The sequence below is a fragment of the Phodopus roborovskii genome, unplaced genomic scaffold (genome assembly GCF_943737965.1).
Source record: "Phodopus roborovskii unplaced genomic scaffold, PHOROB, whole genome shotgun sequence".
In the NCBI taxonomy this organism is placed as follows: Eukaryota; Metazoa; Chordata; class Mammalia; order Rodentia; family Cricetidae; genus Phodopus; species Phodopus roborovskii.
The window spans coordinates 19,021,401-19,040,841 of NW_026126469.1; the positions used below are offsets into that span (position 1 = coordinate 19,021,401).

Consider the following 19,441-nt stretch of genomic DNA (forward strand, 5'->3'; position numbering starts at 1 on the left):
GGGGTGAGCTTCCAAAGAGAGCACAGTCCTGACCTAAGGCACCGACTTGGTTTCCTACAACCCTTTGGGGCAACTAAGATGGCTGCACTGCTGCTTCTCTGTGGAGCTATGGCTTTGCTTTTTATCAGGCACAGTTGGCTGTGATTGACAGTGCTTGGGATCTACTGGGTGGTCAGCAAGCTGGTGGATCAAGTCTGTAAAACCGGGTAGCTTTGAGTACTTACTTGCCTCAGTTTTGAATGTGCCTCAGACCCACCAATTCTACTCCTAGGCTCTCATAGAGTGGCCATGGTCACACAATGCCATTTGCAGAATGGATCTTTTTTATCAGAGGGGAAGTGTGGAGGGGTGATTCTTCAGTGACAGCTAGGGCTATGGGGCAGTATTGACTTGGCTTAAGGACCTCTTCATGGAGGGATGATCTTGAGATCAGACAGCTGGGTTATTCTGTCCTCCCTGAAGCTGATGGGCCTCTCTAGTCTACGACCACATTTGAGCAGCTTTCCATAGAGTATTGTGTTGTCTCTGCACAAGTGAGCCAGGGCAGTGAGCTACCACCATGGAGGAAGATATTTCCTCCTGTTTCCTGAGACAGGAGGGACATGGCCTTCTCTCAGATTCCCAGGTCCTCTCCAAATTCTCCACAGGACAGCCTTGAGTATGCCCCTCTGACTTGCCATGCTATGAGTGGTCCCCATACGTAAATGAGTATTACCGAATGAATCAGGGGAACCTTGGGCTTACTGTGAGCCCATTGGAAGGTGCATCTGACATAGGCCCTGTACTCAGGGCCCAATCAGAAGTCTCAGCCTTACTTTCCTCTAACACATAACATATCCAGTGGACTGAATCTACCCTGGAAATTATGTTTTAAGTGTATAGAAGGCTACACAGATGGCTCAGGCGTTAAAAGCTTCCTGCCCTAGGAGAGGACCCAGGTTCAACTCTGGCCCACATGGAAGCTTACAACTGTTTGTAACCCTAGTCCCAAGAGATCTGACTCCCTCTTCAGACCTCTGCGGGCACCTGTAGGCATGATGTACACATGGATACCTTCAGGCAGATTCACATACATGTAAAATAAAAACTCTTTTTAAAAATGTTGATAGAGGTCAGATATGGGTGGGTGGGTGGTAGACATGCAAACAGTGTCCTCTGAGGGTAGATAGTGTGATGAGTGTGTTAACTGACCTCTCCTATCATAGAGGAGGGGATGGGTCATTCTAGCTGGAGAGGACCTGTGAGTAGCCATGGGGAAGCAGCTTGGAGTCCTAGGGTTCCTGATAGGGAAGAATTTCTAACAAGGATTGTTGCTCAGTGCCAGGGCAGCTGCCTGAGGCAGTGAGTGGGTGTGGGCCCTGAGCCCGTCGGCAGGTGCCAGAGAAAACACCTCCTGTGCCAGAGCGAGGCTGGCTGAGACTCACTGGGGTTCTTTATGTATTTCCGTAAATACACATCCTTGAGTGTGACCATCTGACTTGCCATACTCTGTGTGGTCCCTATATCTAAATTACTTATTACAATGTGGGTCCAGGGAGTCTTGGGCATGTGCTGGCTGAACTGTTGTATTGTTTGTTTTGTACTTGGAATTGAACCCAGGGCCTGCTGCCTGTTAGGCATGTGTTGTACCCCTGAACTACTTCCCTAGCCCATAGAAACAGTTAATCTCAAGTGCAGTGGTGCACACCTTTAATCCCAGCACTCGGGAGGCAGATGCAGGTGGATCTCTGTGAGTTCGAGGCCAGCCTGGTCCACAGAGTAAGTGACAGCCAGAGCTACATAGAGAAACCGTGTCTTGAAACCCAGCACCCCACCACCACCGCCAAAAGAAAGAAACTTCCCCCCTTCCCTTTCTCTTCTCTGTTCTTCTCCCTCCCCTCTCCCTCCCCTCTCCTCACCCCTTTCTAGTACTTTGGATTGACCCCCGGGCCTCACTTGTGCTAGGCTGGTGCTCTGCCCAAGCAACATCCCTCACTTCTCACCTCCAAGTGACTTTTCACCCAGTCACTCCGTCCCTGGTGCTTTGCACTTGCAGTAGCTGACTTGAGCCTGTCTCTTAAGTTCTCATCAGCACACTTTCTAAGCTCTGATTGGCCACCACGGCCATGACCTCTCCCATGCACACTAATTTTATTTGCTAAGCAGTTTCCTTTGAACTGGTATCTAGCAAATCTCTCAGTGCCTCGCCCTGATTGCCCATGCAGCCCCTTTACTGTTAGGGGATGGGAGTCCTTATGCTCAGGAGATCCAGGAATAGGAGAGCGGAAACCATTCTCTGAGGGACCAGTTTCCCGTTGTCAGACATTGGAGCCACAGAGTGACTCCTTCTAGCCTCAAGAAACCAGATTGCCCCACAGGCTAGAGACCTGTGTCCTCAAAATACAGGAACCAAGCCCTCTGCTCCCTGGCCTCAACTCCCTGGGGCCAGCTGTTGGAGGTGAATAAGCCAGCGAGTCTGTCTGCACCCTGGGGAGTAGCCAGCTTTTGTTTATTTTCTTAGAGTGGGGAGGGCTGGTCCCCCACTCTCAATCCCTGTTCCCCTTTTTATGGACCATCAAGAGAGGTCAGATTATGGGGAACCGAGGGAAAAACAGGCAGTATCTAAGAGAGATGAGGCACGAGGGTCCAGTGAAGAAGTGGGGTCACGGAAGGGTTATGATCATGGGCCACGGAGTATATTTTTAAGTACGTGGGAAGGAACCTAGGAGAGACTGACGATGAGACATTTTCCAGAGAGGGTGGGGTTTACAGGGCTGCCTTTTCTCAAGGAGGGAGGAGCCTGCCTTCCTTGGAGACAGTTAGATCAGAGCAGAGGGTAGGAAGCTTGAGGTTTAGGGCCGAGAGGAGGGTACTGGCTGAACACCCAACCTTCTGAGGCTACAGCGCATTGTAGGGACAGGTGAGGAGGGGCCTGTTGCCTGTCTCACTGACAAAAGAGGCACGGTCATCTAAACTGAATGTGGACCGAGAGGCTGAAAGCTGGAAGAGGGCTGGCAGTGAATTAGACACAGATGTACCCAGCCCAGTGAACCGCAGTCCTGGCCGGGTGCCAGGGTTCTTGCCGGAGTCCCGAGTGCTTCCGCCCCGCCCACCCGTGATATTTTCACCGGAGGGCTGACCGGTCTGTTTAATGACATCAGTTTTGTTTACATGCTGATTTTGCCCAGACATGGAGAAACATTCAGCTAAAAGGTAGACACTTTAGAAAATCTTTTTAATAAAGAAAACATTCAACATAAAAATTGGGAAATGTAAATAAGCACAAAGGAGATAAATATCGTGGATGGTGCTGCAGTCCTGAAGAGGGGGTGGTGAACTTCTCAGTTAGAAGCATAGATGGGAGTTTTTGGCCCCGTGGAAATGGTGGTTGGCAGCGAGTATCAATTCCTGCTTATTTACTACATTGCAGGTGCACGGCCAGATACTCCCTGTCATTTTGTGCCCCTTTCAACATCTGTGTTTTATCAGTAGTAATTATCTCTCCCTTATAGATGAGCAAGCTGATACTGTCAAAAATTAAGTACCTCGCTCAGGGTCACACAGGTGAGATGAAGCAGATGTGGTGTTGGACCCAGATCTGCCAGCACCCAACTTCAAGCATGCCATGGCCGCCAAGGAAAAGTGCTGATGTGTGACACTGCTAGTTCACTCCCAGCCATTGGCATGCCCTTGGAGTGTGTTGTATTTAAACTACACTCTGAGCAAAATAAGCCTTCTTTAGAAATATATGTCTTTAAGATACCCTTTATTTTATTTTATATATTATATGGTCTTTAAAAATAACTGTATTGAAGTATCGTTAACATACATAAACCATACATTGAAAGTATGTAATCTGGCACAGTTTTTATTTTCTTTTTCCTTTGGTTTTGAAACAATCTCATACATGTATCCCAGACTGACTTCAAACTTAGAATCCTCCTGCCTCAGCCTCCTGCGTGCTAGGATTACACATATGTTCCACCATGCCTGGTCTTGTTTGGAAAAAATAAGAAATGACCACCATCAAATCCAAGATAAAATGGGGCTGGTTATAGCTCATCCAGCAGAGATGTTTACCACTAAGCCTGACAACCTGAGTTTGATCCCTAGGTCTCACTAAAATGGTGGGAGGAGAGAACTGACCCCACAGATTGCTCTCTGACCTCCATATGGGTGCTTTGGCAGGCATGCAAGTTCCCCACCCCAGTCAGTAAGCTAATGAACGTGTCATTTATACCTGTAAATGAGTTTGTGCCTGTCACTTCACTTTCCTGACAGGCAACCACAAATTGACTGTCATTACACATACGATCTATTTGCTAAATTTTATGCATACTGCACATTATTCTTTTTTTGCCTGGTCTGTTAGATTCTGTGCCATTGTTCTGAGAGTCCTTGCTGGTAAATGTATCTGCTTACTCTCTTTGTGGCCTAGCACTGTACAGCTATCCAGCAGTTTATTTAGCTGTTCACCTGGGGATAGATTTGGGTTGTTTCTAGTTTTTGTCTATTTCCAGAAAGCTCTATGGATCTGTTCTTATCTTTTTTTTTTAATTGTTTTGGTTTTTTGAGCACGGTTTTTCTGTGCAACAGCCCTAGTTGTCCTGGAACTAGCTTTGTAGACTAGGCTGGCCTCAAATGCACAGGGATTTGCCTGCTTCTGCCTCCTGAGTGCTGAATTAAAGGCATGCACCATAACAACCCAGCTCTTATCTTTCTTTAATGGACATATGCTTCTATTTTGGGGGCATAATGCCTGGAGTGGATTAGCTGGTCTTAAGTATTTAACTTGTTAAGAAACTGTCAGTGCTTTCCCAACGTATCTGTATCATTTTATAATTCCAGCAGCAGTGTTGCGAGGGGTCTGGGTTCTACAGATTTTTGTCAGCATTTGTGGTCTTTTGTTTGTTTGAAACCAGGTGTATTGGTTACTTTTCTGTCACTGTGATAAAACGCTATGATCAAAAGCAACCTGTAGAAGAGCTTGTGTTGGCTTATGGTTCCAGAGTGAGAGAGAGAGAGGGAGGGAGAGAGGGAAGGAGGAAGAGACAGAGAGACAGACCCTTTTGGCCTGGAGGCATGGCAGCAGGCAGCCGAAACAGGAAGCTGGCTGTTCACATCTTGTCATACAGGAAGCTGAAAGTGACCAGAAAGTGGGGAGAGACTTTAAAGACACTCAGAGCCTTCCCCCAGTAGTATACTTCCTTTAGCAAGGCTACACTCCTAAGGGCTCTAGAGCCTCTCCAAACAGTACCACCAAATAGGAACCCAGTGTTCAAATGCCGAGCCCCAGTGACATTTCTCTCTTAAACTACTACACCGAGTCTCACTACGTAGCTCCGAATGGCCTCAAATTCACTTAGCTCAGGTTGGCTTCAGACTCACGATGTTGCCTCAGCACTCATAAGACCCAGCAAAAGCCATGTCACGCAGGTTCAGTTCCATTTTCCAAAGGCTGAGAGAAATGGGATGCTCATAGAGCTCCACAGTTGGAGCAAGCAGAGACTTGAACTTAGATTCATCTCTTCCAAAGATGTTGGGCTCTGGCTTCTTTGAGTGTTCTGTATCATATTTCAGCAAATTCCTTTAAAATCAAGATTAAAACCCCCCTCCCCAGTGTTGTTCCTTGTCTTGAACGTGGAATATAAAACGTAGGTCTTGAAAACAAATTTATTTTGAAAGTAAACACTCTGGAGTCACCATGTGTAATCTCCAAGCTGACAGCCTGGGTGGGTAAGTAAGTCATCTGTTCCTGTGACCTGACCTGGGCCAAGGCTGTTGACACCATTTAGTGATCAGGAGTCCACATAAGAGGAAGTAGACTTGGTATTCGTGGAGTGGTGCCTGCTCCAGATGCTTCCTTTCCAGCAAACATTGGGTTGTGGATCTAGCAGTCATTGACTGAACATTGCGGTGTGCTGGGCTCTTTTCTGTGTAATCTCCTTCACTGCACACACACAGCACCTTCTTGCTATATGATTGGGTGAGACACGGCTCATCTCAGTCTGCCTTGATGGTAGAGTGAACTGGCAATTTTATGTATTCATTTGCTCAACTATAGGGTGATGATGTCTGGCCTACTTTACAGGGGTTATATCGAGGGCCGATGGAGTCATGGATGTGCTCGATAAAGGGCAAGTATTCTTCTGCTTATTATACAGACAAGAGGAAAAAGTTGAGGTGACAAATAAAAATTGGTCAGGGATACACAGGTAATTAGAAGCAGTAGCAGATGTCAGATGCTCATTTTAAAGCATTCTAGTTGTTCCATGTCGTATGTGTCCTTGCTAACCCAACCCTCATCTGTCTCTGTCTCCACTGGACCACAGGGAAGCTGTCAGAGAAAAATTGAGCCTGAACAAAGCAAATGGCAGCATTTGAAGATCAGTCTTGTTAATGCAGTGCTTATAGATTAAAAATTAATGAGAAAAAGAAAAATTACCCATAATCCAACTCTAAACACATGGCATTTTTTTTCTTCAGCATCTCCTGTTCTTTTAAAGTAGAATTCTGTCTTTCGTACAGTTTGTAATCACACATATCTGCTTCTTTGTTTCCACTGTCCCTGTTTGCATATAATTTCAGATTTTATGAACATAATTTCTAGTGTGGAGGGAGGGGCTGTCTCAGTTTATGTCCCTGTTCCCATGTACTAGGATATCCACTTCTCTCTGTTTTTCCCTTACTACCGATAAAAACATGACCGTGCATAATTTCATGGTACTTTTATGGTGAAAGTCCTGTGAAATAGAATCACTGAGTTGGCAGATCAATACTTAGTTGAGCTGGGTGTTCTTTTTAAAGTCTGTCTTACTGAGGGGTAATTTATGTAGTGTGGTATTCACTCTTTAGGTGTATACACACACATTCAGAAGGTGAAAAATAAGAAGTGGGAGTCAACTGCAGAGCCTGGCATCTGCGCTATAGCTCCTCCTTTGCCACCAGGAAAAAGCCTCATTCTAGCTCCTGCCCATGACTAGCTTGTCTGGGATAGCTATGAGGAGCCTCCAGCTCCCCAACATGTGGGGGTCTCTTTGCTGTGCTCCTCTCTGTTTTTCTGCCAGTGCCTAGAATGCCTGTTTCCTTTTCTGCTCCTCCCTCCTTATTTCTTCTTTCCATTTCCTTGAAGGGTTTCCCCTCATCCTTCCAGAGCAGCTTGAGTTTCATCCAAATTGGGAAGGCCTTTCTCCACCCCAGCCTGCCTCCTCCTCTACATCCTCCTCATGGTCCTCCTCCTGTGCTCTTCCTACCCATCATCATAGTCGTCCTCTTGTCTTCCTCCTTCTCCCCATCCTCTTCCTCCTCCTAGCATCATAGTCATCCTTGTCATTTTCTTCCTCCTCTTCCCCTCCCTCGCTTCCGTTAACCTTGTATTTGCCTTTATTAATAACCACATGGTAAGTTGAAGCTGCTGTTTTCACAAATGGAGTATCTTTAAGAGCTGGAATAAGGTTTTTTTGTAGATCTGGGACCATCCAAGGGACCAGGCACACAGCAGGAGATGGGTTAGTTACATGGCTACGAAACTAACTCCTGAGTAGGTGACCGCTCTTGTCCACAGCAGATCTTCTCTGGCTTTCTGTTGAATCTTTTCCTTATCCTTGATTTGTTTGATACATTTTTCTGTGCCCGTGCTGTTTTTGAAGTGAGTGAGACAGCATCATAGCTGTTCAGATGATGATGAGTGAGAGAGTGGTACCCAAACCCTCATCAACCACTGAAAGAACAATAGCTTTTCACCTTTGAGATCTATGAATCCACCTCGACGAGTTCCTTGTTTAATGTGTAGCATAGCTAACTCTTGGCATAGTTTAAGTCCTTCCTATAGTCACCAATGCATGTTGGGATGACCTTTCTCCAGTAGCAAAGGGGTGACTGTAAGTGTTACAGCTCTGAAGGGAAGCGTATCCTGGCTATGGGCCAGGCTGTCCCTATAGCTGTGTTCCAATGGGGGATGGTTTCCCAGCCAGAATGTAACGATCCTGCTCCTCTGTGAGATAGTGGACACTGCTCAGCTTTGCCCCTTTCCTAAGGGGAAGCACCCTTTGCTCCTGCTTCGGTGAAAGCTGCTCCATCTTTCTCTATTCCACACCCCAAAAAGGAGGTCTTTGCCCAAAACTCATCCAGGAGATTTGTTGGGAGGGAGGAATAGAGGAGGGTGGCTGCCTCTGACAGGGTATGTGAAAAGGCAGCTCCCAACCGAACAGGCACAGGGCTTATATAGTAGGGCTTCTTAGGGGTGGAGTTTTTCCAGGGTGAAGATCTTTTCAGGGTGGGAATTGGTCAGATTTCAATCCCTGAGCTGAGACAAGCTCAGACATTGGCTGTATTTTGTGCTCAGGGATTGGTTGGTTTTCCTGCTCAGAGATTGGTTGTTTTTTGTGCTGTGTGGGCAGGGTAGAGTGTTTCTTTCACTGGCTCTGGTTTCAGGATCAGGGTGTGCTTCCTTGGCTGGCCCGTTTATCCTACAGTGACCATATATTCTAGCTCTTGATGGTAATTCCTGCCTCTGTGAGGTATGGAGCCCTCCCCTTGCCATGTAATGAGCTGAGCCTCAGTCTGTGGACTAGATAATCCCATGGAGGGAAACAGTAAGGGAGAATTAGCTCACCTGGTTCACTCTGAGCATTGAAGTGATTTCAGGAAGGACCAGATAGATGCAGTTCTTACCAGATTCTAGAAGGTGGAGCCACCATTTCTTGGCCATTCGGATGTTTCTCTCAGAATGATTTCTGTCTAACAGGGCCTGACATGTTTAACCATTATCTTATACAATTTTAGCCAGTGTGTGAGGTGAAGGCACTGTTCTCGAGCCTGAAAGGGAATCTCCCAGAGATGTAGTCTTTGGGTGAAGGCCTGAGGAAGAGGATGATGCTGGAATGGGTGTCTAGGCACATGGGCCTGTGTGAGAAGAGCTTGGAGATTTCTCATCTGACGCCCCAGGTGGTTTTGTACAGGATGACTATGGTGCCCTCCGTCTTCCATCTTTCAGGAGAAGATCGGTTGGCGAAAAGATGCACTGCATTTGCTGGTGTTCACAACGGATGACGTGCCCCACATCGCGCTGGATGGAAAACTGGGTGGTCTGGTTCAACCACACGATGGCCAGTGTCACCTGAATGAAGCCAATGAATACACTGCGTCCAGCCAGATGGTGAGAACTGGGAGGGCTGTCCTTGTCTCTACTTGTAATTCCATGGTCCACCCTTTCCCTGAAATCTTCCTTGGCCCTCAGGACATCTGGGGATCCAGTGTTATTTACTTGGTCTTTACTCACTAGGTTTTAGAACCTCATGTTAACTCTCATCAGGGATTTCTGTAGCCAGTTGTCTTTGCATCATTGTGTACCTCATAGGACCTATTTCACTGGAGAAAGAGGTGACCTGGGAGCCAAGTGGTTCTCATGGTGAGGTGCTCTGAAAGCAAGGTGGAGCCTGGGGTAGAAGATGGAGGACACCCAGCCCTAGCAATTACCAAGATCTTGCCACATTTATTTATTCTACAGGCTTTTCAAGAAGTCTATACCTTCATCTTCAAATCTATTTTGATACCTGGCTAGAGAGGAGTTCTTCCCAATTTTCTTTGTGGGACAAACCCATTTTCTCCAGCTTCAGGAGGTGACCCTCCAAGCTTTCCACGTTATCCAGGAGAGAAGGAGTTTGGGAAAGAGCCTGTAACCAATGGCTACCCCTGTACTCACCAGGAGCTCTTAAAGTCCTTAAGGACCGCATTAAACTGACTCTTGTCCTTCCTTTCTCCTTACTTGGATCCTCCTCTCCCAGTTCCAGAGAGCAGTGGCCTCCTCTGTTCTAAGCCATGAGCAGGACCTGCAGTCATTAGAGACCTGACTGTGGCGAGGAACAACACAGGACAGGAGGCAAGCTAATAGGTGCAGGTGGCAGATGGTAGGAGGTAGAGTTGACCTTCCTGGAGCTGTAACGGTCCCTATCCCTCCTGAAGGGATGAAGGGGATACTGACTGATCACACCTAGATATGCTTTAGTCTTGACCTCCACTCTTTGGAGGTGTCTTGTGAGCGCCGGAGGGACTTTTTTTTTTTTTTTTAAAATGAGCGTCACTTCCTGAAACCTCTTAGTTCAGGGGCCAATGATGGATGGTGAGCTTGGTAACTGGGCCCAGTGGGCACCCAAGGGAAAGCTGCTTTCAGGGACAAGTTCTGCATGCCAATGTCCAGCCAGTTGGAACTGTTGTAGTCTTGACTTTTGCCTTGGCTTTAGGACTATCCATCACTTGCCTTGCTTGGGGAGAAGCTGGCGGAGAACAACATCAACCTCATCTTTGCAGTGACGAAGAACCACTATATGCTCTACAAGGTACTCCTGTGGGTGGGAGGGGCCTGGTGGCCTGATACGGGACTCTGTCTGACCTAAAGCCAGTTGGAGATTAGAGTGGGAGTGGTCAGCCTCAAAGGAGGAGAACACTATAGTCCTTTCTAGATGTGCTGGGAAATACTAAGACTAAGGGAACTCTTGACTGTTCACATGGCCATGAATGTCTTCACCAGATGTTTAAACTGTTTTACCTAATTTAATTCAGAGGAATACCTCAAAAATATATGAACTGTCATTTTCAGAAGATGGGTGGACACACAGGTCTATTCCACTCAAGAAGGAAAGCATGACATGTACAAAGGAAACTGAGACATTGGGTAGCCTGCATGGCTAACTCAGTATTCCAGCAGTTTGCCTTCCTGAAGAGGGTGGGAGTTCAGGAGTGGTCTGGGACAGTAGTTCTCCCAAAAAGCAGTCAGTGACTGAGAGAAGAGAGCGATGGGCTTGTTCAAGCCAACAAGTCTTTTCCCATTTGTCACTTGGGCCACCATTCTGACAATTACAGTGAGCTACAAGTTGCACTCAAGCTCCTTGGATATTAATAGAGGACATTCAATCTAATATCTTTTCCCTCTGTGTATGAACTCAGGTGTGGGTGCACGCATATGCACACAGATGCACAGGTGTGTGTGCATGCCCGCGCGCACGCACGCGCGCGCGCGCACACACACACACACACACACACACACACACACAAAATCTCTGGCTGTGCAAGAGCTCATGTGAGCTGAATGTAAACCTAGCTCACCCCTGACGTCCTGTGCATTACATTGTGAGGAGGATGTTGTCAGGAATACTGTAATTATTCCCCAAAGAGCTTTTGTTGGATTGTGTCTCAAAGGCTCCTGCCTTATTGGTCATGAAAATGCCACCGTGTCTTCCTTAATTCCGGATCTTCTTTGAGCCAGAGTCTGTTTTAGATGACTAAATGGAAAGGCACTTTTTGTTTGGTGCAAGAGGGTGAGTTAAAGGTTGCCCATTGCAAACTGCATTTTTAAACAGATTGATTTTTAGAAGCCGTGTTGGCCTTTGCATCACTAGGGAAGAGATCCTCCTTGGCTTCAGACTCCTTCCCCAGAACAGGGAGAGCTGTACAGCCTGAGAGTGTTGACAGCATAGCACTCAGGGCTGTGCTAGGGCAGAGGGCTTTGTCCCAGGACCTGCACAGGCTATCAAAAGGTCCTTAGAAGGACACCCTTCATACCTTAGCGCCTACTGATAGGATAGGGTGTCCCTGAGACACTTGGGTAAGTGGCCCTCTGTGCCCCTGTAGCACAGGCAGAGTCATCTGAAAATGAGCTCGGGATTACCAGCAGTGGTGGTGAAAGACTTGGGCGGGCCAGGGTGGCCCTCGATGGTGAACGGCTGACTCGTCAGCCCTTTCTCCCCTCCACAGCCTACAGAGTGCACTGGCCATCACTTTTTCTTCCCTCTCCCATCCCACCCCCTCCAGCATGGTGTGGGAGAGTGACAGAGCACAGTAAGTCTGGCCCTTACTCTTGTCCTTAGTGCACTGTTGATGCTGATAGGGTGGAAGATGTCTCAGGGTCACTACTGCCCTGATGAAGCACCGTGACAAAAAACAAGTTGTGGAGGAAAGGGTTTATTTGGGTTACGCTCCACATCCATAGTTCATCACTGAAGGGAGTCGGGACAGGAACTCAAACGGCAGGAACCTGGAGGCAGGAGCTGATGCGGAGGCCATGGAAGGTGCTGCTTACTGGCCCGCTCCCCATGGCTTAATCAGCCTGATTTCTTATAGAACTCAGAATCTACCAGCTCAGGGATGGCGCCACCACAATCGGCTAGGCCCTCTCCTATCAATCACTAATTAAGAAAATGCTCTACAGGCTGCCTGCAGTCCAGTCTTAGGGAGACAGTTTCTCAGTCGGGGTCCCTCCTCTCTGATGACTAGCCTGTGTGAAGTAGACAGAAAATTAGCCAGCACAGATGGCAAAATGATCTAACTTTTCTTTGTTTTCTTTTTTCAAGAATTTTACAGCCCTGATACCTGGAACCACTGTGGAGATTTTGCATGGAGACTCAAAAAATATTATTCAACTGATTATCAACGCATACAGTGTAAGTCACTGGCCCGGACCCCACTCTTATCCATCGCGCCCCTTCTGGCATACGAGGCCTGGGAACTGATAAGAGTTTGAATTGTGGCTTAGCTCTGTTCCTACCCCTTCCTTTGGGGACCCCCAGAGTTTGATGTGTGGTTGGGCTTGTACTCAGTGTCTCTGAATCTCTATGTTCTAAAGACTTGGATTTGGGCGGCAGGGGAAATTTCTGGCTAGTTGCCCCCCATATCTCCTCTCATCATCTTCTGCAGTTTTGGCTCCTCACAAATCATAGTTTATCTCTCCTGTGACTTCTGCTCAAAGCAGAACTTTCTCCTCCCTTCATTTATATTTGATTCTCTCCCCCACCCCCACCCCACCCCTTTGAGGCAGAGTCTCTCTGTCTAACCATGGCTATCCTTGAATTCACTGTGTAGACCAGGCATGCAGAGCTCTGTGAGTGTAAGGACAGCTTCTGCCTCCTGAGTGCTGGGATTAATGGCATGCGCCACCTGGGTCACACTCTGACCTTTAAATCCTTACCCCTGAGCACAGAGCCTGAGAGGAAGGTTTCCAAATTAGCTCACACATTTAGTGGCTTTTAAACTTTAGTTTACACACACACACACACACACACACACACACACACACACACACATTTCTTAATTTACATATCAATCCCAGTTTCCTCGACTCCCTCCCTCTTTAGTTTACTTTTTAGCAAGAGAACAGTTAGACTCATTTACAGTGGCTCTGCAGATGCTAAAAAATTATACACAAAAATGGGATTTAAGAAGTGGGCTCTTGCGTCTCAAGCTCAGGGCCCTTAATAATGAAATCCACGTGGGAAGCAGACTCTCTTCCCGCATATTCACCTCTTCCCTCTATGGCCATCGTCAGAGTCTAGCGACCCCACAGGACAGAGAACTGCCAATCTTCCTCTCATGACCTCGTGATCTGAAGAGTTGAGGCCTTTGGAGAAGACAGAGCTAAAGAGTGGCCTTGTCTGGGCTCTGTGAGTGGGGTGAGGACATCTTTCTGGGCTTCTCTGGAATAACTGCTTCCCAGAATCTCCATGTTCAGCCAGCTCCAGATCCCACAGACCCCTGCAGCTCCATCAGAGCATTTTCTGGAGAAGACCCAGCCCTTTGCTCCAGTGGCTTTGATAGTAAAGGGGGTAATGTCAGTCATGGTGTGAATGTCTTGAGTGGCCAAGGCAAGATAAGATGATTATGAGTCCAAGGCCAACCTAGGCTATACAGCAAGACCCTGTTGTTAAAGAATTAAATAAAAAGGAGGCAGGCAGTGTTGCTCAGTGGTAGAGCACTGGCCTAGCATGTAGCATGTGCGAGCTTCCCATATTCCATCCTAATACCATAAAATGGCTCTGTAGAATTGGCTAGGTGGTGTTTGTAGGAATAGAGACAACCTCTGTCCACCAGGATTCCATGTGGCTGAGTAGTGTGTGTGTAAGCTTGTGTGGGGGACCACTCAAACCAAAGTATAATGGGATCTCCTGGATGCTTGGGGGTGCCCCTTTTAAAAGAGTTATGTATTTTATCTTATGTTTGTGTTTTGCCTCCATGTATGTGTGTACAGCTCATTGCATCTGGAACCTACAGAGGCTAGAAGAGGGTGTCAGGTTCCCTGGAATTGGGGTTTTAGAGATTTGTAAACCTCCACATGGATACTGGGAATCCAACTCAAGCAGCCTGTGTGTATGTTTGGCTGAGGGGTGTTCTTTGTGAAATTTGTGGCATTTTTCCTGACCAGGATTTTTTGTGTATGTATAACACATACATAAAGTGGTTTCTTAATGGAAATTCAGGGACCTGAGGGTCAAGGACCAAAGGGCACAATGGGTCATGCACACTTTCGCTTAGGAGTTGACCTGCACCCTCTAAATTAGTCTTTTCTGGGAGAACATGCTAAGAATTGAAGCATATGACTAGAAGTAAACACTGGAAACTCAGCTTTCAAAAGTATGAATTTGCTAGGCTACTATGAATAAGTATTCCAATATAGTGGGGAAAGTTCTTAAAGCATAAGGGATACTTAAAGCATAAGTGGAGTGTTCCCATTTAAACAAGACAATTTGTGAAGTTCGGGACTCGCATACACCCGTGGAACTATCACTCTGTCAGTGTATTGAATGTGCCTATCATGCTCTGGAGTTCCCTGTGTCTATTCTGCTTTTGTCAAGATTATAGGAGATTGAATACAGACATCTGGAACTGTCTGGCAAAGCTGCACCCATGCTGTGTGTGTGTGCACACTCTGTCGGTTGGGAGCCATGGTAGTGTTGCATGAGAAGAAACAGGTGTGCTGGACCCTGCCCTGTTTGCTTGACAGAATTTTAAAACTGCTCTGCCCTAACTTTTGGTCTTTAACCCGGGTTCGAAGATGTCTCTGCCTTTCCTAAGTGACAGAGCACCTTTTGCTTTAAAGAGCCGCTGTGACCTCCCGAATAGCTTCAGGGTGGGGCAAGCCATTGGCCAGACCAGGCAACAAAGGGTTTGAAAGTTCACTGTCACTCTTGACACTGGAGGGGATGTGACAGAGATAGAGTTGATCACCAATAGAGGATAATTTAAGCAGTCTTGCTCATATAACAAGACTACCATATAAATCCCCAAGGGGCTGGGCACACAGCACGGAGTTGCTGAACACTGAGGTGTGTGGAGGTGGAGGGTGCCATCCCTGCACACCTTGCCCCATGTGCCTCTCCCACCCTTCAGTTGGTCTGACTCCTTTGCTGATATTCCAGTAAGCATATGTAAGGGGTTGCCTTGCATTCTTTGAGAGCATCCTACAAAGCCATCAAACTCAGAGCCTAACCCATAGGTTGTCGTAAGTATAAGTGACAGCCTATGACTTGCAACTGACATCTGAACAGAGGATGCAGTCCTGTGCGACAGCCTGTGGGATATGACACTGTTTCTGCAGACATTATTAGAGTCTCATTGAATTAGAGGACAGTCAGGTGCTACCCACAGACGGTTGCTTTTGTCTGTGTAGGGCTTAAAGTGGGGGAGTCTCATCTACCGCCTGATGGCAGCGGTGTATGTTGCGTGGTTTGGAAGAGTAAAGCTCAGAGGGCAGGAAAAGCAGTGTTTTCCCTTTCGATGCCCATCTTTTTGCTGCTGCCTGTCTTGCCAGTGGGAAGGCCTGCTGGGCCTCAAGCTCCTGGGCTTTCCAGGCTCTGAGTCTACCGAGGACTCTTTTAAGAGGTGAGCTCTGGGCAGAGGGAAGGCTCTCAGTAGTGGCTAGCCTACTTCCCATTCTTTCCCACCGCCAGGGCCCACCATGGCTGCGCGCTGGCACTGCTTGCCGTTCAGCCTTGCCTTGATTCGTAGTGCGTTTAATGAGTCACTCAACCATGCCTATGTGTGGGTCTTGCCTTTGCTCCCTTGGGTATTGGCAGTGGCTCCATGGGGACACTGGAAGATTCTGGTCAGATGGTTGTGGCCTTTGGCCCAGTCTGATTTGTATGTGTCTTTCACAATGTGGAATTGTCAGCTCTTGGATTTATATAGCCTTTTTCTCGCTGTGCCAATGCTCTCTTTCCTCTCTGCCCAAGAGTGGCTGTGCAGAGTAGTGCCGAGGGGAGATTGTCTTCCAGGCCTCAGCCCTGGGTCCAGGTTCAGAAGCATCATTTGGGCAGCAGGAGAGGCGTTCCTGCTTATGAAGAGAGGCACTCAGACAGGAAGCACGGGGCCTCTTTTAAAGTGGGACAGGGCAGGATGGCTGCAAACCACGGGAGTAGCAGTGGAGGGTGACATCAGAGCCTGTGGTGGATTTTGCTCTAGCAGAGCACATGTTTCTCTTTTGGTTGTTGCCATAAAGTCTGCTCCAACCTCCTCCCATCCCCCACAGCCGGCTCAACCTAAAGCAATTGCAGATGTGACCTAACCTGGCACCCACCGGGTATGTAGCAGCTGAAGGGCTGACATTCTTGACATTGTCTTCTTTTTCTAGTTTGGGGGTGAGAAACCATCCTTGGTAAAGCTGGTAGTAGAGATTGAGTAGATTTCTTGAGTTACACATGAACGTCCTCAGCATAAGAACAGGGTCCTGTGCTTTTGATCCTCTGATAGGTGTTGTACTTGATTCTTTGCATCAACAAATAACACCGGGAGAGGCTAATTGTAGCCAGCATTGTATGACACATGGCAGTGGGACATTCAGCCAGGCACAGGCCTCCCCTGCAGGAGCTTGTGATGTTTGGGGGAGACTGACCCTTACAGCCGTGGGGCGGGGTGACCTGGTGATTCACACTTTCCAAAGTCAGTGGAACCCTAAGAAAGCAGCCTGTGGACATGGGCTGAGAATGTGCACTGGACAAAGGAGAGGTCCCGCCTGCCTCAGCAAGGAGCTTTCTGTCTCGGCTTTTGCTATCGTAATTTGAGATCTGAGCTGAGTCTTTACAATTCCTGCCACCTGAAACAGTGAGGGAGGTCCTGATCCCAGAGGTTCTGCAATAAGCAAGAGGAAAAACCAGCCAGCCAGGACACAGGCTAGGGGCCTTATGGCCCACAAAGAACATAGCTCTCTCCTTACCTTTTTTTAAAGATTTTTTTTATTTTGTGTGTGTGTGTGTGTGTGTGTGTGTGTGTGTGTGTGTGTGTGTGTGTGTGTTTACCTACCTGTATGTTGGCACATTCACTGTGTGCATGCCTGGTAGTCTTGGAGAACAGAAGAGGATATCAGATCCCTTGAAACTAGAATGGTTGTGAGTTGCTATGTGGGTGCTGGGATCCAAACCCGGGTCCTCTGTGTTTAAATCGAGGATTTCAGCACCAGGTGTATAACTGGTGACATGACCGCTCCATGGTATGACTGAGGAGAAGGTTTTTATTGTAGATCTGGAGAGTACAGTTAGAGGCATCTGGAAGAGTCCAAAGCAGCGAGAGAAAGCTGAATATGGCCACCAGGCTATGAGAGGAGAGGGGGGCAGGGGAGAGGGGGGTGGTAATAGAGAAGCCAAATGAGTGAGCACATGGCCAACATGTAAGGGTTTTACGAGGATGAGAAGCTGGAGAGTTTGGGCTAGGGGAGGGGTGTGAAGAGCCCGGGTGTTTTTGATAGCAAGGACGCCTGGAGGCCAGCATGCACCAGTAGGCACCATAGGTAGCCGTTTGTCCTGACCCTCTGGAAGAGCAGCCAGTACTCTTAAACATTAAGCCATCTTCCCATCCCCCTCTCCATACTTTATAATACAAATATAGTGTATATGTGTGTGTGCAGTTTTCCCATTTGTGTGTGGGTGTCTTTATGTGAATGTATGTGTCGATGCCCATGGAGTCCAGAAGAGGGGTTCGATTCCCCGGAGCTGGAGTTACAGGCAGTTTTGAGATACCTGGTGTGGGTGCTGGGGATTCTTCCTCTGAAAGAGCAGCCAGTGCTCTTAAGCACACACCCATCCCTCCATCCCTGTTACCTTTTCTTCAAAGATTTAATCTTCATCTGGCCTATGTTCCTGAATATAACCGTTGTTACAAACATCCATACTTCCCATCCATCTGTTCATTCAGTGAGACCTTGTGCCACATCCTGGAGAGAGAAAGTGTACTGGGAAGGCGATCTGCAAATAACTAATCCCATTCCGGTGGAAGAGGATGGTGTAACACTTCTGTGACCTTTGGCCAATTTAGTAATGGCACTTTGAAGAGGAAGTAGCTTTCAGAGAGATAGTATTTTTAGAGTTGTAGAAGCACTTCGACAGTTTGTTGCAGAGAGAAACAAGATTGTGTGGAGTATTTTCAGCAAGCTGTGCATTTGTTGGGTAAACTGCATATTTCATGTATTCAAGCTTAGCACCACATGCCGGAGTTAGCGAGTGAGGGGCTGGGGGTGCAGGGTGGGAAATCCACAAAAGCAAGCAACACTGGGGCTTGCTGTTCATGGGGCCTCTTGACTCTGTGCCTCTCAGAGTGAGTGGGACCTGCTGTCTGTATTATAAACAGACTTTTTAAAAAATGTCTGATAAGATATGACTTCTAAATAAAGCCAGCTACGTCACTTGACCTCAGTTTCTTAAGTGACATCTTTCATAGAGATCTTGGAGACAGCTCTGGCTGGCCTAGAACTTGCTATGGCTCCAGCTCATAGCGATCCACCTACTTCTTTCCTAAGGGCTGGGATTAAAGGTATGTGGCATCATACTTAGAGAACATTTTTAAGGAGTGTGTGTGTGCAGGTATACTCTTAATGTTTTTATTCTTTGATATTCCACACATGCATGTGATGTATTTTGATCTTTTCTGTTTGGCCCAAGCCCTGTAGCATCTCTTGCTGAAAGCTCCTCAGTTAAGGGTAGGCTTTCCTGAACCCCTTCTCCATTTATGCCAGAATTAGATTTGCTTGTTTTTGTGCAGATAACCACTGTTGCCCCAGCTTCATGGGTGCCACAGCCATGTCACTTTCAGAAGACAACACCTCACAACACTCTTGCGGTCCTCTCGCTCTTATATCTTTCTGCTCCCTCTCCTGAGATGTTCCCGGGGCCTTGAGGGCACAAAAGGGTGATACACATACCCCACTTAGGGCTGAGGACTCGCGGTCAGTAATTCTCAGCACCATGAGCAGCCATGAGCCTCTGCGCCATCTGCCGCCCCCTGCAGCAGGAACTTCTCTGGTCAAGTTTGCAGGCAGAAACATGTGGAAAGCAGTGTGGCAGTATGATCATTGGCACGTTCCCTACTGGTTGCAGGCGGATTTTAAAACCAGGAGTCATATAAAGCGCTCTGCAAACCCTGTATAAACTAAATATACGTGGTTATGTCACACCCAGGTAAAAGCAGATCACAGCTGGGTATATTGGCTCGTGGCTGTAATCTCAGCACTCCGGAGCTCAAGGCAAGTGCATTACAGAGTTCAGGGCCAGTCTAGACTATACCAAGACTGTGTTTCAGAAACAAAAATATACAAGAAAACAGCCACAGAATGACATTGCCAGCACTGGGAAGTCCCTGGTAGGCCTCCTCCTGCCACTGTTCTCCAAGTGTAACCATTGGTTCTGCCTATGGCTGAATTTCACACTCA

General features: G+C 47.5%; 1 protein-coding gene across 1 annotated transcript in view; it reads left to right on the forward strand.

Moving 5' to 3' along the window:
- The window catches only part of Itgb5 (integrin subunit beta 5), a 110,833-nt gene that overhangs the window by 53,887 nt on the left and 37,505 nt on the right, over positions 1-19,441 (forward strand). Inside the window, exons 6-8 of the mRNA XM_051191385.1 lie at positions 8,975-9,136; positions 10,221-10,316; positions 12,327-12,416. Coding sequence (XP_051047342.1) covers positions 8,975-9,136; positions 10,221-10,316; positions 12,327-12,416 — 348 coding nt within the window. The remainder of the gene's footprint in view (positions 1-8,974; positions 9,137-10,220; positions 10,317-12,326; positions 12,417-19,441) is intronic.